General features: G+C 43.6%; 3 protein-coding genes across 3 annotated transcripts in view; 2 read left to right on the plus strand and 1 right to left on the minus strand.

The window, feature by feature from the left end:
- ift88 (intraflagellar transport 88 homolog) overlaps positions 1-2,874 on the plus strand; it is a gene marked incomplete at both ends in the record, with an annotated part of 31,920 nt that extends 29,046 nt beyond the window's left edge. The window contains 2 exons of the mRNA XM_080752859.1: positions 1,024-1,131; positions 2,753-2,874. Of these exons, the coding sequence (XP_080608985.1) occupies positions 1,024-1,131; positions 2,753-2,874 (230 nt within the window). The remainder of the gene's footprint in view (positions 1-1,023; positions 1,132-2,752) is intronic.
- A 3,490-nt stretch (positions 2,875-6,364) lies between these two features.
- On the plus strand, positions 6,365-9,462 carry il17d (interleukin 17d; the record flags this gene model as incomplete). The annotated part of the gene is made up of 2 exons (XM_080752860.1): positions 6,365-6,666; positions 9,141-9,462. 2 exons carry the CDS (start codon positions 6,365-6,367, stop codon positions 9,460-9,462), a joined length of 624 nt encoding a protein of 207 aa, XP_080608986.1.
- A 3,764-nt stretch (positions 9,463-13,226) lies between these two features.
- eef1akmt1 (EEF1A lysine methyltransferase 1) lies at positions 13,227-19,591 on the minus strand. The gene is made up of 5 exons (XM_080753142.1): positions 19,515-19,591; positions 16,609-16,770; positions 15,945-16,027; positions 15,168-15,457; positions 13,227-13,935 (listed from the first exon to the last, which is right to left on the minus strand). The coding sequence occupies exons 2-5, from the start codon at positions 16,753-16,755 to the stop codon at positions 13,802-13,804; spliced, it is 654 nt and encodes a 217-aa protein (XP_080609268.1). The 5' UTR covers positions 16,756-16,770; positions 19,515-19,591; the 3' UTR covers positions 13,227-13,801.
- Positions 19,592-21,733: the final 2,142 nt, after the last annotated feature.

Consider the following 21,733-nt stretch of genomic DNA (forward strand, 5'->3'; position numbering starts at 1 on the left):
CGTCAATTCCTTACTATTTACACCAGCCCCCATAAGTCACGTCTGCCCATGAAAGATTGCGGTGCATCTTGGGAATGGGCTTATTGTGTCTAAAAAGACATATTTAGCCACTTGCATGCTGGGGGCATGCATGCAAATAGTTTGTCTTTAATAGCAGAACGGAGCAGAAATTATAGGGAGAGTAGGGAGAGAGTAAGCGGGTGGAAATGGTGAAACAAAACCGTATGATTGATTGATGCTTCACTGTGTCATTGCACTGCTGGAAAAGGTTATAGCCAGCTCAGCTTTTGTAGCCTGGACATTCCTTTGTAGCTTCATGCCTCTGGCTTCCATTGAACATGAATTGTAGCCTGGCGCCAGTTCTCTGGGGCGCCCTCTGCTGTCAGCGTGTCATCTGAGTCTGACCTAGAATGAAGGCACGCCGAAACCTATTCGTACGAATGCCCTGATAGTTGTCATGTCAACATGTTGACACACACACACACACACACACACACACACACACACACACACACACACACACACACAGTAAGCAAGTAAGCCAGGGGTCTTCAACGTTTTAAGGCCAAGGACCCCTTAGTTGAGAGAGAGACGAAGGGGGGTGGGCCCCCACAACCTGTTCATAGATTCCATATAGTTTAATCGTTTGACCGCACAGTTATCAGTGTATTTTGGATTCATGTCAATTTGTGTTTTCAGATATTTAACCACTTAAACCTTCAATACTTATTAAACTTGACCTTTCACTCTGTACTTAGTCTGTTCTTTTTCCCCCTCTACACCAAAGCTCTTTGCCAAAAATAGTCGATCTACAAGCTCGTAGATCTGCTATTTTTGGCTAAAGTTCACGGAATATGGTTTTATGGACATGTTATATAATATAAAAAAGGAGAAAAACTTTCTATCACTCAAAGATTTGGAGGACCCCCTGTAGTAACTCTGAGGACCCCCTAGGGGTCCCGGACCCCCTGTTGAAGACCCATGAAGTAAGCTAATCGTATGTCTGTGTGTGCACGTATACAGATAGCAGCCACAGCAGCAGTGCCAAGGGCGAGCGGCTGAGTGCCAAGCTGAGGACACTTCCTGGTTCCAACGAGCCATATGAAGCCAGCAGCCAGCAGAGAGACCTGGGTGAGGACAGCCTTTCCTCCTCATTCTTGTGTTGGATCCTGTGAATGATCAATGCCCAGAAATAAATCTTACGCTGATTTGTTCCATTTATTCCCGCTCTTGCTGCTAGAGCCGGACCGATGTATCGTTTTGGCCGATTATTTTGACTTTTGTGATGACATTGGAATCTGCAATTTTGCAGCCGATAACACTTTGGCTGATGTGTCCCGATTTAGTTGTTTTTTGGCATTATAGAGGACATTTTTCATACGTTTTCAAAAATGTTCATAAATCTACAAGCTCACACACGTCACATTGTGAGCATGTCAATTGGTTATTTTATTTCTATTTATTTATTTGCTTATAAGTTGAATGTTCTCAAATAGAAACTTTTTTTTCCCCCGGTGGCCCAGGACCAAAATCTGTCATCGGTCGGTTTCTAGTTCTTGTCATCCATCTCTCCCTGCCCTCCTCCTACAGTACTTGCTGACAAACACAGAGTGTCATTTCTTTGTGAACATATGTGCAGCAGATCTGATCTACTCGCTTGATGGCTAATCCATTAGAATCAGATGTTTTTACGTTTGCATGTGTTTTATACTGGGCCTGTTGTAGTGAATTTTGTTCTGCTCTATTCTGTTCTCATTTCAACTGTTCCCTTTAAACATACAGTCTGCACCCTAGCCTCCTTATGGGCAGGTCATAATGGACAAAGATTCTTAAAAAATAGGGTTTATTTATGTGATACATTTGATCAAAACCCCATGTTGAATTTGGTATTTAGCTAACAGTACTGATTTGATTGACTGTTTAGGCTGAGAATTTGGGTATTTTCTGAATATGGGCTAAAGGCTTAGGACTATGAATGTCAAATATACTGTAAGTCTGTGCGTCTCAGCTTGGGACCCAAATCCCTTAACAGCAGGAACGTGTTTCTTAACATATTAACACATGGGAAGCCAAGTTTCTAACATTTCTAGCTGTTGCTGCTGCCGTCGTTCACTTACGCTTTAATTTTGAAGAGCCTCGGAAGCTTTGTGCGTGTGCACGTGAGTGTCCACTGACGATTGAGGAACTAAATCCAAACTAAATCGAAACTAAAATCCAAACCGGGGCCGACCATCGCGGTAAAGTGTCGCCGTGAAAACAGGCAGCTCTCTGCTTCCCTGGCGTTCTTTGCACCTTATTCATAGATAAAGCTGTTTTTATGTTTCAGCCTAGAATGGAAGTGTATGCAGCCTAGATCCTCGCGACGCGTTGTGAGCTTGTAGATCGGCTATTTTTTGGCAAAGACATTTGATAGAGAATGAAAAAAAGACTATCAAGTATGCACGTTTATTACAAGTACCTTTTACCAATTATAGAGGGTTTAAATGGTACCGGATATGCAGCTCAGCAAATCAAAGGTGAATTGATCCCAGTGCATGACGGAGGACGATATCACGATAAATAAAATCTCCACAATATGATTATCGTGAGTGTTTTTTATCACGATAAACAATAATATCGCGTATTGTCCCATCCCAACCACTGTGTGTGTGTGTGTGTGTGTGTGTGTGCGTGTGTGTGTGTGTGTGCGTGTGCGTGTGCGTGTGCGTGCGTGTGCGTGTGCGTGTGCGTGTGCGTGCGTGCATGTCTGTAGATGCTTCCTACGTTGACCCTCTGGGACCTCAGGTGGAGAGACCAAAGACGGCAGCTAAGAAGCGTGTGGACGACGATGACTTCGGCGATGGAGAGCTGGGAGACGACCTCCTGCCATTGTAACCGTAGACATAGAATATGTAGACGCCACGTTGGCCACTGGACCGCACGCCAACGGTGCCACCATATCGGCGGGGCCAACCTGCCATAACTCCACTGCAAGAAATAAGCCCGAGTTGTACAGAAGACTTCAATTTTAGTTGTCAGATCACAGGTTTTACAAGTGTAAAGAATGTGGGTGATGTTATTCTTCGTACAAGCTCCCATCATTTGTAGCTTTCAGGAGAGGAGAGGAATAGCAATAGAAAGAAAGAACAACACCACATTCCAAAATATAACTTCCTCCTCCTCTCCTCCATACAACTCAGCATGCGTTCATCTGCTCCTCCTCCCCAACACACTCTGATTTCACCTGATTCAGCCCCACCATGACCACCATCATTTTTGTATTATCATGCCAGCTTGTGGTGGACCTTTTTGCCAGTGGACAATAATATTACCAGAAACACATACAGTAAAGCGCTAGCCCTGAATGACCATAATAGGTCTGTAACTCTGAGTGTTCAAATGGAGAGTTGGGTCCATTTGGTTACGTTTGAATACTCAGAGTTAAAGGAACAAAATGAACATTTTTCTATCGATTTCTCACCCCATGGAGACTTGAATTCAATATTTGTTTTGCTTTTGTCGCATTCCTAAGCCAATCATTTGAGGAGACTCTTTGTAGGCCCATTGATTCCGGATGGAGACCCAAATGCATTTGGGAAATCAATGGGGGTACATTTATTATATTCAAATTATTGGCTTAGGAATGCCACAAAAAATAAAAAATATGATTGAATTCAAGTCTCCACAGGGTGAGAAATCGATAGATTTTTTTTCATTTTGGGGGTAAACTACTCCTTTAAGGGGGTCCTTGCAAATACAACATTTGAGAACCACTAGTACTAGTTGGCTCTGACTTGGAACCCCCAAGGGAAGAGAAGCAGAGGCCGGCCAAAAAACACCTGGCGGCGGGATCTCCAGGCAGACACCAAGAGACTGGGATACACCTGGCCGCAGATGGAAAAGAACGCCAGTGACCGTGAACTCTGGAGGTCTCTTGTCGACAGCCTATACCCCAGTAGGGGTGTAAGGCCTAAGTAAGTAAGTAGTACTAGTTGGACCCCTAATATGCCATAGTATCATATTCTGAAGAAAACCTGAAGACTTGACTTTCAGTAATTGGGTATTATGATCAAAATAAGAACATTATAATGGTGTGTAAAATGAAAATCTAAAATTTGCCACGGACAAGGACAAGTCTTTGAACAAAAAGAGGGCTCGCAACTCGGCAGTGGTAGAGTTGCTGTCTTAGAACACGGAGGGTTCCTGAAGAGTTCCCAGTTCGCTCCCGGGCTCCCCCAGAGTTAGTGTTGAAGAGTCCTGGAGCAAAAAAAAAATTGAAATTCATGGTGGGGCCCCTTTAATATCTCCAACTTTATTATTGACGAACAGTTGGAGCTATTAAAAGTGAGTTGCGAGCCCTCTTTTTGTTCTTGGGCCTAGGCTACTACTGTTTTTGCAGTTTGGCTCAGCACCAGGCAAACGGAGGATGTGTTATTTTTTCTTTGGACAAGGACAAGTCTTTACCACGGACAATGTCTGTGTACACAGACATGTTGATGAGCCCTTGAAATCTGGCTCACGTGGATAAGTCAGATGGACTTCCAGCTCCTGTCAGAAATACATGTGAGGTTCGGCTGCTGTATCTGTTAACAGCATTTGACTCCATAAGTGGAAAGTATGCTGCAAGGTGGTCTACTCAGGTGATTGGGGAGGACAGATTTGTTTTCCATATGTGAGCAAGTTGGCGGTTTTATTGCCTTATGGAAATGCAATTATTCCAGTCCCATAATTCATCATAATCACCCCACACTAACTGAAGCCTTTTTAAATGGCTTGATTTCTTTATTCCCATTGGATATTGCTGTTTGAATGGTATTATCAATGCAGCTATTTATTTATACTGGATTCTGAACTGTTGAATATTTATTGCGTTATAGTTGTGTGAATATGCAGTAGGCCTATATCTCCATGTGTATGATTATCCTGGAAAAGGTATTTTCTGTTATTAAAAGTAAATATTTTTGAATTGTTAAAGCTATACTGTGTAAGATTCTCAACTAGTGGTCAGTAGCCATATAGCAAACCGCGGTCGCGTTCGCGTCTTTCGCCCGTTTTTCGTACCTTCACACCCCCGCGTCTGCCTCCACAACGCCGAGAGCTATCTTTAGAGGGGTCCCTGGTTCCTGTGCGTTCAGGCATTCCGGAGAAACGGACTATTTCACCCTGCCTGGTAGGCGAGAATTACCTTTTGAGTAAAGAGACACACGGGCGACTACAAATATGGCGACCCCACTTCAAGATGCGCTGCATTGGCCGGTAGTGTACCATGTGTGCATGATCGGCGATGTGATTGGGCAACGTATACACAACGTATACAGATGATGCAGATTACGTAATCATGGCGCGAAATTCTCCCCCCCTCACGGCTCATAGAAAACATATAAAGAGAAGGCTTCAGAAGCTGAAAATAACGGAGTGGGTGTTCTAAAACTTTAGCGATTTAACAGTTAGGACAATTTTAAGATTTGTTTTATAAAAAAAGTTACATAGTAAAACTTTAAGCTTTTTGATTGATTGAAGAATGTATTTGAAGGCTGCATAGGAAAAACAGTTTCATGTTTGTACAAATCACTGGTACAGGGTCAACCACAACTTACAAGGAGATCGTAGTAAGCTTTTCGGCTTATTTACACAAGAACCATTTATCTCATATAACATTGAAAGACAGAAGGATAGAACACAGTAGTACTTTGCATGGGATATTATCAATAACAAAGGGGGGAAAGAAAAAGCATTCAAAAAGAAAAAAGGAAAATAAAATGAAAAGAAAAGGGATAGGCCTATGTGGAAAGGGGGTCCACGGGTCAAGCAAGTAGATATTGAAGCACAAGTAGACTTAATTCCTTTTGGCGAGCGATACAGTCGTACTACTACGATCCTTTGGGCCGATGTACGAGGATGCAGGAATGAGGCCAACTGGCCAAGAGCTTCGCTCTTTTCCAGCGAGCCTCCGTTCCGTTCCTAAGAGCTGCGCTCATCGGGGACACATTACAGAGGTGGAGAGGAGGCTGCTTTTACGCGAGAGGCGAGAAGAGGTTGAAGAGAGGGTCGTGTCAATCACGTTTTCAGCTCCGTTTTTAGATTGTTTTTTGGTCTGTCTGGAGCTGAAAGAGACGGTTCCCAGCACTGGCCAGGACGTTTGCCAAATGCAAAGTTTCTACGAGACGTCGTGAGGGGAGAAACACAAAACAGGCCAACATTTAATCTCTCTCTGTCTTTTTCCTCGACATCACCAAGATGCAACCAACGTGAGCAGCATTCCATCTCGGCAATAATAACACACTTTGTTCTATTATAGACGGCGGGGGGGAAAACCGTGCCTGCTGTGTTCATTTTTGCGCTCCGTTGGTTTAGCTCAGAGACGCGCGCAATGGCACCGGGTAGAATGTGCGCGCTGCTCGCGTACTTGATCCTGATGGACGCGACGCACGCCGCGGTGAGGGCCAAGAAGAAAGCGTCGTCGCGGCCTGTCCGGGGCCGGCCGTGCCTGGACCTGCCGGAGGAGATCCTGGAGCAGATGTTCGGCCGCCTGTCTGTGGGCGTCATGAGCGCCTTCCACCACACGCTGCAGCTGGCGCCCCAGGAGCGACACAACCTGACGTGTCCAGCGGCCAACAGTCGCCTCCGCCCGGACAGAAAGTCTCGCAACCCTGTGAACTTTCTCAGCCTCTCTCCGTGGGCATACAGGTAAGAAACCAGCGGCGTCAGTTCAGAAAAAGCTAAGGTATGGCAACATGACTGGTGACACCAGTCATGTTGCCATACCTTAGCAACAGGCACGATTACAGTACATTTTATTATTTCCCCCTGTAGCCAAGGTATGGCAGCTGCCATAGCTTGCCATACCCAATTGACGCCTCTGCAAGAAGCCAACCAGGGGCGTCATTCTATTCTCCCCAACTCTGAATTGTTTTTGCAGATTAATCCGATGCCCGTCCGGTCCGTACCAACACTATGTGACAAGTGTTATAATTTAGACAAGCCTTTTATTACTTGCGCCAGCAGAGCGCACAAGTAGTGCGATCGGTCTGTTTCCGGCCAATGAGGGAGCAGAGTTCTCAGTGATGTCACCAACAAGTGTGCCTGATATTGATTGATTGATTGATTGATTGATTGAAGAGTTTATTAGCAGTTTGCAATAGAAAGTAGTTTCGTGAAAGCACAAATCACTGGTACAAGGTCAACTAAAAGGAGATCCTAGTAAGATTTATGGCGTATTTACACAGGAGCCACTTTATGTATCTCATATAACACTGAAAGACAGACGGATAGAACATAGTACTTTACATAGGATAACATCAATTACAAAAGCCGAAAAAAGGGGGGGTGGAAACGGGAGTCGCTCTCCATTCCGACATGTCGCCACTCCGAAATTGACTTCTAATTGTCGGAGTGGCGACACTCCCATAGGGGTTAAGTTTAGGGTTAGGGTTAGAGATAGGGTTAGTGTCGGAATGGAGACATGTCGGAGTGGCGGGATGCACCCGGTGGAAACATGGGGGCTTATAGCAGCTGCCTGAAGGTGACTTTTCATACTCATTTTGAAGAGGAGGCTAGGGATTTGCACTCCTTTAAGGCTTGCGGAAGGGCGTTCCACATGGTGGTGGTATAGCTGGAGAACGAATTGGAGCCTTTCTAAATCTAACAAGATGCAAGTTGGCCCAATGCCCACCCACATACATAGACAGCACGCATCACTGATCACAGCAGTACTTGCGCGCTCTGCTGGAGCACAAGAAGGCCATATAATGCCACCAGTGCACAAGGCGCAAGTTGGCACCTCGACAGAGTGCAGTCCAGTTGTTTAATGCAACCGTTCGGCTAAATAATTAACCACTTTCAACGTGGCATCCCTATTTTTGGAATGTCATAGACAAATATTTTCAAACATTCTTTTTGCCCCAACAAAATGTAATAGGAAAAATTTTGGATCTACAAGCTCTCGGCACATTTATAGCTTGTAGATCCACTATTTTTGCTAGAAATGGGACTATGGTAACTTTCCTTTTTTTTTTTTTTTGCCACCCCCGGCCTCGATCTTTAACTTGGACGCGTGACCCCTAACTGAAAATATGTTTTGTCAGACTCGGGGACCAACCCCATAAGATAAGATTTGTGTCAAAAAAAGTACAAATGTGTAGACTTTCATTTCTTGATTACCTCCCCATGACCTTCCTAATGTAAATACCATTTATTTTTGCATTGTGTTTTACAACTGTTTTTCTTATTTCTTCTGCATAGTAGTCATTCATTCAATGTTATATGAGTTAAGTCTTCAATCTATCAGGTTAGGCTACGTTTTCTGTTACCAGTTTCGAGTAGAGGCTGCCTGTAAGGGGCTTGCCTTACCGAAGGCCTTAAAGAAGTTTAAATCCCTAACATCCTTTAAAATCGCCCTGAAAAACTACTTACAGGCAGCAGCCGCTCGTGACTGGTAAAAACAAACCTAGTCCAGCCTTACCCTCCCCCTGATCCTTCTATTGTAAATATCTACTGTATATATTATTCTGCACTGTTCTTTTTTTTGTACCAGTGAAATGTACCGTCATGAAACTGTACCCTTTTCTATGCAAACTTCTAATAAGGTCTTTAATCAATCAATCAAAGTTATAGCCTGTTTCCAGCCCATAATAAACCCACCCCTGAAATTATGGCTCCTCCAATGAGCACAGGGGGTGGGGGTGGGTTTAACAAATAACCAATCCGCGCCGCCGCGGCCCGTTTTTCAAGCGACGTCATCATCAGAAGACGAGGAGGTGCTTTGCTTTGATCTGTAGTGATTGGTTTAGGGAAAGTCAAAGTCCCTCCCCTCCAGAAATCGCTCAAACAGGGCACAATCTCAGACTCAGGCTTCAGCTGAGACTCGGCTGTATTTTAGTGGTGTAGTGCATCTTGTAAACCAGGCCCATTGCAAGATACTGTACAATGTCATCTACTGTGAGCCACCCCACACTTGAAAAGTGAACAGATTGCATTTTCTGTTAACTAAAGAGCTGGAGAGACGGAGAACCCTGTTACTGAACATTCTCATTCTGATTCTATAGCACTGATTACTCAGAATATAGAGCCATTTAAATATATCATCTTTGACATTTTTATTTATTTAAATCTATGTCAGTGTAGTAGGTAACCTACAACTATCCTTTCTTTTTCCCCCCCAGGATTTCCCACGACCCAGCCAGGTATCCGCGATACATCCCAGAAGCCTACTGTCTGTGTAAGGGCTGTCTGACCGGCCCTGGCGGAGAGGAGAGCGACCAGTACCGCAGCACCCCGGTCTACACGCCCTCTGTCATCCTAAAGCGCACAGGCTCGTGTGTGGGCGGCCGCCACTCCTACGTGGAGAGCTACGTGTCCGTCGCAGTCGGATGCACCTGTGTGCCCTTGTTGGAGAAAGACAGGGACGCACAAAGCAGCAACCAGAGTGTGGACCGAACACGGTCCAAAGCTGGGCTCCAGAACTCCACCGACAAACATGTGTAAAAACACTGTAAAATGGAACATTTGTACACTCAAAGTTGAATTTATACTGAGGATTTTATTTTACTGCGAAGGGTATGGGGTAGCCTATATGCTAGGTAAGATTTGTAACTTGTCCTTGATGGGCTGAGGGACTCATCTTGCCCTGGTATAATGGTTCTTTTAACCACTTACAGTAATATAAGCCCTATATAATTAGTTAAAGAACTAAAACATCACATTTTCTATCAATTGAAACATACGCAATGCAAATTGGATTGCATATGTTTCAATCGTATTATGCAATATGTTCCCATTTATATAATATTTTGTAATTCACTCTTTTTATGTTTGCTTATCAACATTGACATGGCTAAAATAGGGATGCCATACGTGCATGGTTTAATCTGGACCCACACCAGAGGCAGCGTTGTTGAACAGTTGCACAAAAAAGGATGAAGAAAAAGAAAAAAACAGATGAGAAGAGGATGAGACACTTGACAGACTCCACACCAGTAAGGACTGAAGGTGGCATTCATTCTAATTGGCTGTCCCACCCCACTAATAATACAACAAGAATGATGTGTTGGGTAACTGGGTTGCATTGGGTGAAGTACATGGAGATTCACACTAGTGGCAATAACCCAGGTGTGGGCAATTATTATTTCCATGGGGCCACATGAACAACAGAAAATAATGTGGAGGGCCGGGGCCAAAAGGCAGTGCTCCCCGCAAGATATACTCCCTGCAAACTAAACACACGGCTTTACCTCCGACTTCAGTAAATAAATACTTAGCAGTCACATTTTTGTTGAAAACCTGGCATTCGGCATCGACTTTTCTTTTTTAGCCACTTTAGCCATTTTTGATGGGTAAGGTAAGGCAGGTCGTCTTGACTTGTGACCAGTCTGACCACCTGCTTGTTATTGAGACAACATCCAATGATCACGCACACGTGCTGATGTACGCATTGCGTCCATATGTACGTGAATAAAAAACGTCATAATAAAAGAAATGCAGTTCAAGTCCATGCATTAGTTAAAATTTGAAAATGTGTTTATTTTTTAATTTGCCATTAACCTACAAGGGCCGGTCAGAGTGAACCAAAGGGCCGCATATGGCCCCTGGCTGCACAATGCCCAGGTCTGCAATAACCTGATCAACACTGCCACCTACTGATGTACAGAACAACTGAAACATTTATGCATCTAGCCTAAATCTATTTCTTATACACCAGTGATACACCAGCATAAAGGGTCATTCCCACCGGGCAAGATAAAGATAAAAAACATCTTTCTCAATTGAAGTGGATGGTAGCGTCCAGAATATCTTTCTCAATTGAGAAAGATATTTTTAATATTTATCTTCCTGGCGGGAATGACCCTTAAAGCTGGGAACAAGGGAAAGTACATTGAATAGATGGGTGTGATTTTTCTTTCCTATGGATTTTATTTTGATCTAGTTGTTAAACGCTCTTGAATAGCTATTTCAGTTTTGGAAGCAGATCAAAATAAAATCTAGACCAGTACTGTACAGCAAGGATCTTCAACAGGGGGTCCGGGACCCCTAGGGGGTCCTCAGAGTTACTAGTACCCGCTCAAGAGACCATATTACACCTGTCCTCCGTGACCTTCATTGGCTCCCAGTCAAACACAGAATCCACTTCAAAGTACTCCTAGACCCTCCGTGATCTCCTGGAACCCAATACCCCATCCCGCTCCCTCAGGTCTGGTGACGCAACCCTAACCCTAATCCTTGTTGTCACCACAACCAAAAAACGTACCTGGGGCGACAGAGCTTTTGCTTTTGCTGCCCCAACCCTTTGGAATGCACTCCCCAAAACCCTCAGAGACACCCCCCCATCCAAACCTTCAAAACCCACCTCTTTCATATTGCTTTCCCCAGCTAATCTACCTTATGTTAACTGTTTTTAATTGGTTGTATTAGTCTTAGTGTTTCATTCTTTAATAAAGTTGTTTATTTTGTTCTTTTTTTGCCCCATTTAAAGCAGCTTTGGGTACTCAGAAAAGCGCTATATCAATTTGAGATATTATTATTATTACACATCTACCCATCTACGCACTGTGAGGCGTTGTGCGCTTGTAGATCGGCTATTTTTGGCAAAGAGGTTTGGTGTAGAGGGGAAAAAGAACAGAGTGAAAGGTCAGGTTTATTAATTATTGACGGTTCAAGTGGTTAAATATCTGAAAACACAAATTGACATGAATCCAAAATACACTGGTGATCGTGCTGTCAAACAATGAAACTATATGGAATCTATGGAAACGTTGTGGTCCCTGCTTCATCTCTCTCATCTAAGGGGCCTGAAAACGTTGAAGACCCCTGCTGTACAGTATATATTATCAGTACTTTATGTGCACTCATTTCCATATACATAGGCAAATTCTAAACCACTTTCAAACTATCGTCCCTATAGTTCATAGCAGTGGGCGTGGTTTACTGGTGCCACTAAAATATCAGCCATTCATTTTCCCCCATAGAGATTTACAAAGATATTTATAATTATTTTAAGCCAAAGAATCAGAAAACCGCTAAACAAAGGGTATTTATTAATGTATCATATCATTAAATGTTCAAATACTAAATTCTAGGCTTAAAATAATTGATATATTTTTCTAAATCTCTATGGGGAAAAAAACAAATGCCACGCTATGCCCTATTTTGGGCATGCCAGAGGCATGTATATTTATTCCCCCCACAAATGTTGGTTGTAGCTTGTTGATCAACTATTTTTACAGGGTGTGCCTTGAGATGTTGACTTGCCCATTGGCGTGCCTAGGGCACAATACATTTGAAGATCACTCATCGAGACATCAAACTAGAGCGGTGCATGCATCACATTAGGTCTGAAACCGACATTACACTCAATAAGAGGGCAGCAGTGATACAGCAGCTTTAAAATAGAAGGGGAATAAAAACTAGTGACGGCCAAAGCAAGACAAGAAAAACTAAAATAGACAAACTCATGTCCAACTCATGATGATGCTCCCAATCATTCTGTACATTCTTTGTGGATTCTGTTCATTAGAGTGCAAACAATCTGAGTCTGACAATATTCTATCCCCTCCAATAATCATATAGGCTGGGATAGCAAAGGGAGACATCAAACATGGTTGAAATGATTCCAGTCGATGCCAATTTACCGCTCTGCCCTATGGATGTTACTGTTGCACTTCAGGAGGACAGCACAAGTGTACCCTTATCCTCGTTGGAGGGTGACAACTTTGGTGTTTTTGGAGAACAGGACAAGATCTGAAGGCTTTATCAGCGTCAGAGGTGAAGAGCTATCACCTCAACTTTTAGGTTGGAGAGAGGAGAGATGTCTAGGTCCGTGGTGATGGCTCTTCACCACGGCTAATGACATAATGTTGTAGTTTTCTGACTTTAAAAAGACTACACCACGGTGATATCACCGCAGACTGTACTATGATACCCCCTTTAGAGGGCCTAACCCATAGATATATAAACACCTTTCCAGGTTAACATTTGGCCTGGTGAATGGCATTAAATTCTGCCTTGCCTTTACCTTTGACAGAATATCACAATACTGTGTATCAGTGAATGAACTGTTGACACTGTAAATAAAGGCATGTCAAAGCTAACCTCAACCTGCACAGGCAATGTTTACAACTGAATTGATGGAGTCCAGAGTCTCCAGACAGCATAGGAATAGAGTGGAACCTCAGACGACACACACTGCAAAAGTGGTCACTTCCACCACAAACGTTCAGGTGGTATATTACTATCATAAAGCATCTGGGCATGATAACTATCTTTCAAGATTGTATTTTTTTAATAGTTGGTGTGAACACTGCCATCCAATTTCGAACAATTTTAAAACTATATTTTTGATAGTGCTCAGTGTGAATGGCCCTTAAACCGTATTGTCTAAACGTGTTGTGTTTAGAGCTTGCAGATGGGCTATTTTTGTTAAGAGATTTGGTAGAAAAAAGGACTGTATCAAGTACGTCCTTTTACAGGTCCGTTTGACCAATTATAGAGGGTTTAAATTGTACCGGATGAGGACAATTTCACAATAAATTAAAATAAAATCTCTGTGATACGATTATCGTGAGTAATTTTTATCATGATAAACGATAATGACGATTATCGTCCCATCCCTAAACTACAGTACACAGGCTCCTTTGTCCATTTCCTGAAAAGTAACGGTTTTGGATATACAAGGTTTTAGCCGACAAAATGTTTATGTAGCCTATACACACAGTAGTCCCCTCCCTCCACCAGGGCCTTGTGATGTTCTTGTACAACTTGCCCGGACGAGAAAATTAAATACTTAAAAAAAGATAACTACGCCACACTGTGGACAGTCTGATTCAACCCCTCAAGAGGACAGGAGTTGGGAGGGATAGTTGACGAAACATCTGAACTCGTTGGCCAGGCACTTGTTGTGTTTGGGCAGGAAGCTGCAGAGATTCAGATCCAGGAGCCGCTTGGCACATTCCTCCATGATGGCTCCTGCAAAAAAAAGAAGGAAAAGGTTTAAAAGAAGGCGTTGTGAGCTTCTAGATCTGCCATTCTTGGTGTACGACACCCACACGTCATTAAGGTTAACTCGGGCTTCATTGGTCTCAAAGGATAAAGTGATAATTCAGCGGCTTTGAAGAGAGGGGTCTGAATGCACCACAGATTCCTATAGGGCGGATTTTGAAGGCTCATAGGGGCGGATTTTGAAGCGGAGGTGGATTCTGAAGGTTCATACCACCCAACAGAATCATGGCACTAATGTCACGTGCGCGCTCCAGGTAGGGAGCGCTCCGCTGTGTCACTTGCACCGCACGGAGGTGCCAAGTCAGGGGGACGAAGATTTACTATTCTGTCCCCCTGGTTTACACAGGGCTCCACCAAAAAGACGCCGTCGTGCCAGTGTCAAAAAATGAACCGGGGCGAATTTGAGCATCCAACGTTGACGTCGCTAGTGGAGCACTTTTCATTAATTAAAACGGGAGCATTCCCAGCGTTGACGTGACACTCAACGCACCCAGTGGAGCCGGGGGGTAATGGCGCTGAGTCGGCTCATGCGACCTTCGCACCGCTCGACGCGGAGAGTCGCTCGCTACGCTCGCTCGGCGGGGCTCAAGGTCGCCTGAAACGGCGTGCCTCCGTCATGGTCAATAGAAAACGAGCACTCCTTTACAAGAACCTAACCGCACCGGGGTGGTTTTAGGATTCTTTAGAATCAGCTTCCCCCTGTACAGTACAGGGGGAGGCGGATTCTAAAGAATCTACAGTCCGCCTCCAAGAATCCGCTTCCAGGGTTTCTGTGGTCTGCATTCAGACCCTATTTTCTTTGAATGCTATCAACGCACTGAATGGGAATTTGTCACATCTTTTCAGGCCTTTGAATGGTGCAGTAGGCGAGATACTGAGCTACCGGTAGCTTGTGTGATTAACCTACCCGGTAGCTCAGTATCTCAGCTACTGCACCATTCAATTGTCTGAAAAGATGTGACAAATTCCCATTCAGTGCATCGATATCATCGAATGGGGTGGATAATTACATAACAGTCCAACAGAAGAGATCTTTATATCTTAATCATTTACACTACACTACTTTAATTTTCATATTATATCCTCATCATACAGACTACTGTATTCTTATACGTAGCATGTGAGCACAGAGGTCCATGACAAAGCATTGTTTTTGAGTTGGAGCTACTCTCAGCGCTGCCACCGTCCGAGCCTCTCACCTGTGCAGAGCAGCACCTTGCCCTTGGCCAGGTACTTGACGGTTTGGGCCACCTTGCTCAGACACTCTTCAGACAGGTACGGTGGGTCGGCCAGGACAATGTCAAAGCTCTGAGGCGGCAGCTCCTCCGGCAGGGCCAGAGGCTCCTTGTAGTCGTAGAAGATGAACTCCTGCTCGTAGACGGCGAAGCGCCGGTCGTACTCCAGCACCACGGCAGAGACCCTATCGGAGCCTTCCACCACCCCCTGCTTCAGCTTCTGGTAAACGCTGGGCGCGCTCACACAAGCTATCCTGGGAGAGAGCACAAAACCTCATTGGCTGCTTTCACACGAACCGTTATCAGGGACATTATTTGACTCAGTAGGACCTCATTACTTGTTCCAGCAGAGCATGCAAGTACTGCGTTCGGCTGCATATGTAGGTATGTAGGTAGGTAAGCGTATGTGTTTAAGCCCATAGCCCAATCAGGGACCAGCATTTCTGGCAACGTCATCATTAACAGCCAATGCAGGCCCAGCATTGGTGATGCCATCGCCAGTGGTGAGTGGACCTCATGGCACGCTCTGCTGGCGCACAAGTAGGCCATGTATGGCCTTCTTGTGCACAAGGTGCAAGTTGGCACCTCAACAGAGTGCAGTTCTAGTTGGCATCTTCAATTGTGCAGCCGATGTGTTCCGATGTTTTAAGGTTACCACTTTCACAAGTTACGCACGTACAAATGGCTTGGTTACATGTGTAGTGAACACTCTCTCAGGAGTTAACCCGGCTGCGTGCTTACCTGCCGCCCTCGCCTGCTTCACGTATGAGCTCCTCTGCTAACCTTGTGGCCGTGTCGTCACTGTACCAGAACTGGCTCATCCCCTGGTGGACAGACAGACACACCAATGGTAGCAGGGATTAGTATTACACCATGTTATTGGTATTTACTTGCATCAGCAGAGCGTGCAAGTACTGCATTCAGCTGCATATGTACTGTAGGTAGGTAAGTAGCTCTGTGTGTTTAAGTCCTAGCCCAATCAGTGGTGATGCCAGTGGTGAGCGCACCTCATGGCACGCTCTGCTGGCACACAAGTAGGCCATACATGGTAGCCCATACATGGCCTACTTGTGCATGAGGCGCAAGTTGGCACCTCGACAGAGTGCAGTTCTAGTTAAAACATGGAATTGATGATAGAACATACTGTATTGATAATATACAATATATTATCATTATATATTGATCTACCTCTTTTTAATGATATTCTGATGATCTAAAACATGTATATGACTTATGTTATGATATGATATAGTACATACTATAATAGATATAATATGCAATATATTGATATATGATATTGATACTGTATATTATTGATATGATATACATTAATCTATCTAGAGATATGATTGATATGATGTATCTTTACAATACTTTTTGTTTTCACTCGTCTCACAACTCTCACCCAGTCCTCTTCCACGGCTCCCACAGCGAACATGGCAGAGGACGATGATGATGGAGCGTTTTTACTGATGTTGTCGTTGTAAAACTCCTGCAGGGCAGCCATGGTGGCGGCAGACAGCGTAGGGACGTCATCATCACTGTCACTCATAACTGCCACGCCGTCCTACCACAGGGAGAGTAGGGCTGTCACGATTATGACATTTTACATGATGGCGATTAATGGTCATTCAAATAATTGCAATTAACGATTTAATTGTGTTTTTTGTCGTTGAAAGTTACATTTCTGTTTGGCTTGAAGGCTTTGAAGTTGCACATGGCAGATATGACACATAACCAAAATATGCAAAGAAATTACTGACATATTTGACAGCTTTATACTTAAAAAAGAACATTGATTGTGGAAATAACCGATCTACAAGCTCACAACGCATCGCAACGTGTTACAGCGGTGGTTGTTTTGTTTTTTCAAAGGATACAAGAAGAGTGGCCACTAAGGAAGAGTGGGCAACTCAATCTAAAATGTTGTGAAAAATGTAAAAAAAAAAGAACTGAGATGAAAGAAAAGGGGACATCTCGCTCTTTCGAACGACCATCATTTCGACCGGAGGGTTAGCGACTCACCCCACGGAGGTTACGGTGGGTAAGGGTTAGAGTTGGGTGTCGAAAAGATGACATGTAGAAACAGCTAAACGCTCCCGAAAGAAATTTGTATTTAGTAATGTAAAGTATTCATGATTTGAACATGCACAGTACATTATTTTATCAGACTTAAACTAGTCGGGGGCCTAATGGTAATTTCGCGCTAATCAGTCTATAAGTGCCAGATTTTGCACAGATGTAGCCCAGGGCATGCTCTAATGATTTAGCTAGGGCGCCCGAGTCGACAACCTTCGGGGTCATCACAGTGGCCAAATCAAGTTGGGCTCCCATTGACTTTCTATACACTGTACTAAAGGAGGAAAAAAACTCTGCTTTAAGTAGCATGTGAGGGGTCTAGGGGTTTGTCATGATTCTTAAAGCAGATTTTTTTGGGGGTATTTTCCTCCTGTATAGAAAGTCCATGGGAGCCCAACTTGATTTGATCCCGAAGGTCGCCGACTCAGGCGCCCTTGCTAAATCATTAGAGCATGCCCTGGGCTACATCTGTGCAAAATGTTACGCTTTTAGACTGATTAGCATGAACAAACCCTAAGGCCCCCGACTAAACGTACCCTTCAATGTCTTGTTCCAAATCCAATAATGTCCAAAATTATTGGATTTATTTGTAGCAATTATAGAAATATTAATTCTTAAATGTAAAATATTCAATCATGTTTGTGTACTTTACATTACCTATGACCTTAAAAAAAAGTAAGAAAGAAAACGATGTCAAACATCAATTTTACAGGATCGGACATGAATAGGTCCTACCGTCCTAGCCGCAAATTGCAACACTAGATTTTTTTATAATCGGATGAATTTTATAATCGGATGAATCTAGGGTTGCAATACCTCCCATAGGCAGCCAATGCATCAAAACGTTATTTTGCTATCTGATTGTATTAAACGACGTCAAAATCACCAATATTGTGGCTCTATGGAAAGCTTGGAATTTACTCTTGCTATCTGCAAAGTGTTTGTTTCTGAAAAATCCACCGTATAATTGTTATGATTTATTTTCTGTCAAGAAATCCGAGCAGAGTCAGACATGGTTTATTTTCTAAGTGATGAACTTCGGAAGCGCTTGTCTTCTATAACGCCATGTCCCGCTGCCTCCTGCATAATGTGACATTTAGAATCATACAATCAGATAGCAAAAAACTGTTTTGATGCATTGGCTGCCTATGGGAGGTATTGCAACCCTAGATTCATCCGATTATAAAAATATCTAGTGTTGCAATTTGCGGCTACTACCGTCCTACATATTATTAGCAAAGATAATTTGTAAACAAACAAACATTTAAATACACAACACTGATATTACCACTTGTAACTCACCCTACCCTAACCAACCCCGTTTTGAGTGTTGTTTCAACACAACACTCTCCTTGAGCCTTGAGGGTACCTGGGGGTTCCATGGTGTCCTGACTCTGAGTCTCCTCAGCTAAATGATTGATAGTTGGGAACCAAATAGATCGGTGATGTAAGTAAGAAGTAACTAGCGTACATTTATATTACTTAGTTAACAATGTTTAGTTTGCTTGAGTATTTCCAATTTCCAATACTTTTACTTCTACTCCAATACATCTCGGATCCAAAGATTGTACTTTTACTCCACTATATTTATTTGAAAACTTTAGTTACTAGTTACTTTGTAGATTTTGATTATCATTACAAAACATACATTATCCACTTCAGCCCTATCTGCCATTAGAAAATAGCAGATCCACAAGCTCACAATGTGTATGTGGAGCTAGTAGATCTGCTATTTTCAAAGGATTTTTTTTATACATTTGAAAACTTGAAATGGAGGCTTGAAAGTCCAACATCTTAAGCACCAGACCAAAGGGACATCCCTAATAGACCAGGGGAGATATTAAGACTTTTGATGCCATCAGGCTGGCTGAGGCAGTGAGTCCCTCTGCTGCAAGTACATTTTGACACAAATACTTTTGTACTTTTACTGAAGTACATTTTGAATTCCAGACCTTTTACTTGTAATAGAGTATTGCTGCATTGCACTGCAGTATTGATAATAGTTTTACTTGAGTAAAAAAACGTGAGTAGTAACCTAGAGTAGGCTACTTTTTCCACTACTGAGAAATCAAATAGGTGCAAGTTTGCAACACTGTCGGGTTTCACACTGTAGACTGGGCTCCCAGTCGACAAAGGTAATTATCAAACTGTGGGTCCTAAAACTCCTTTGTGAATTGAACATTGGTTCCTTGAAAGAAACATCTGGTTTGAGAGTCACTTAAACGAACCTACCTGTTATAAACAGACAGATATGTACTCGACTGATCCACGTGTGTGTGTATGTTTGTGTTGTGTTTGCACCACTTCCGCTACCGACGTGATCGCGCGCTTGCGCGCCTACGGAAAGCCAAATAGTCCAATCCTCTCTAGTGCACTAGTCTGGGATCACTTCACTTTACGGGGTTTGATCCGGTTGGGAGCGGAAACCACTTTACGTCATGTTGTAGTCCTAGACGGACTACACTTTGGCCGGAACTATCAACCGGATTCAGTTTTAACCCAAAATATTCCCCTGCACCCAAGGACATACTTTTAGGGCCGACCTAATAAACACCTTGATGAGGCGTAGTTTTGCTTTAGAAAAATTCGTTTGGTATGTGCATATTTTAATCCAACTCGTAGCGACTGGCAAGACTACGCAGGCTACTCCAGCATTTTAAAAGGGATTGGGGAAACAAACGGGGGGAACCAAATCAAAGCGACGCCGCTTCTTCTAGTGGTTTCCGCGCTTTAGGCGGAAACCAAACGGTCTGTTGTGAACGAACACCAGGCTCTCTCCCGGGAGAAAGCCTGGTAGGCGAGGTTAGTGCACTAGCCATAAATCATAACACCTGTAGAGGTCGCTAATATTCGGACGTTACAAGACGTAACGACTAGTTTCCCAAACACTGGGTCGGTACCCCTTTGTGGGTCGTGGGGCCATTTTTATGGGTCCCTTAATTTTTTTGTTTCCTACATTTTCTTATAATAAAAAAAAAAACATTCCTAAAAAAGCAACATTTGAATTCTGAAAACTTGATTCTGAAAAATAATATTCAATATATATAGACCTATATGTCACGGTTTGATAGAGAAATAGTACGGTCGAGAAACGGAGCACTCGTCGTGCGGTACGGGGCGGAACAAGCGGTCGCTTTGAGCCAAAACAACGTCCTCCAGGCGGAGCCGCTCGATTGTCCACGACATTGCAAGCGGCGCGAAGGCCAGCGGACCTTGGTCCTGCTCTTCGCCCCCGAGCGCCGCGAGTTACGAAGCCGTGGTGAATGCAATCGTTATATTTATGCCCAGGCCGTAAGGCCTGGGCAAGCCCACGATAAACGCCCTGTCCAAGTGACTACAATGGAGCGCTCCCTAGCTCATAGTAAGCGAATGGCTAAACACTGCCGAGCTAGGCTAGTAAATAAAGAAAGAGAGTCGCAAACGAGTGACGTCAGCGCCTTCACTAGTGAATGGCTGTCGTCGCCATCTGGTGGTGATTGGTGTGTGGTGAACGACAAAACAAGCGCTCTTACAATGAACGTACTGAGTTACCCAAACATACTGTAACATATATATATATAATATATATATATATATATATATATATATATATATATATATATATATATATATGTGTGTGTGTGTGTGTGTGTGTGTGTGTTTTCCCCAGTCATGTTATGAATAAATATATATATATATGTTTTCCCCAGTCATGTTATGAAGAAATATAAAAATAAAATAAAATACATAAATTAGAAAACAAATGTTTAAGAAGTAGTGAAAGTAGCCGATCTACAAGCTCACAACGTAGCGCAAAGCGACACATTGTGAGCTTGTAGATCTGCTATTCTCACTTGTTTGGGTCCTGTGTAAACGTCTAATTTCTCCTTTGTGTCTTGAGCTAAAATGTTTGGGAACCACACTGCTCTAGGCATTGTGCGAGAACGCCAGTGAACAATGGCCAATATTGTTGATTCTTGCATTTTTCCACACATCATATCCAAAAAGTTTAAGGTAGCCCCCCCTGCTCGTAGATGTTTTACATTCAACGGTAAAGAAAGTTTAAGTGACAGGTTGAGACAAGCATTTAAATCGCTTTTTATTCAGCCAGAGTAGACCCGGTTGGCACCAAAACCAACTGTGCACTAAGGATATCTGGGCACCAAAACCATCTGGGCACCACTAGGGACATGTGGACACCTGGACAACTGGACCCTAGGGACATGTGGGCACCTGGAGAGGTGGGCAACTGTGCACCAAAACCTGGTGGTGACCACACGACACGTCCAAGTGCCCACATGTCTCTGGTGCCCACATGCCCACACGTCCAGCAGGGGTAGAGACAGTTTCTCTATCCCTGAGCTAGGGAGGCATATAGCTCAGGGGTAGAGAAACCATCATTAGAGCATGAAGGGTTCCCAGTTCGAATCCGGGCTCCCCCTGAGTTAATGTCGAAGAGTCCTTGAGCAAGA

This window comes from Nannobrachium achirus, assembly GCF_963921795.1.
Source record: "Nannobrachium achirus genome assembly, chromosome: 22".
Classification (NCBI taxonomy): domain Eukaryota; kingdom Metazoa; phylum Chordata; class Actinopteri; order Myctophiformes; family Myctophidae; genus Nannobrachium; species Nannobrachium achirus.

Excerpts from the sequence above, each read along its gene's own strand:
- eef1akmt1 (XM_080753142.1), bottom strand. The coding sequence starts at position 16,755 with ATGAGTGACAGTGATGATGACGTCCCTACGCTGTCTGCCGCCACCATG. Across the intron at positions 15,458-15,944 it reads GAAGCAGGCGAGGGCGGCAG|GATAGCTTGTGTGAGCGCGC; the intron begins GTAAGCACGCAG and ends GCTCTCTCCCAG. Across the intron at positions 13,936-15,167 it reads CAAGGTGCTGCTCTGCACAG|GAGCCATCATGGAGGAATGT; the intron begins GTGAGAGGCTCG and ends TTTTTTTTGCAG.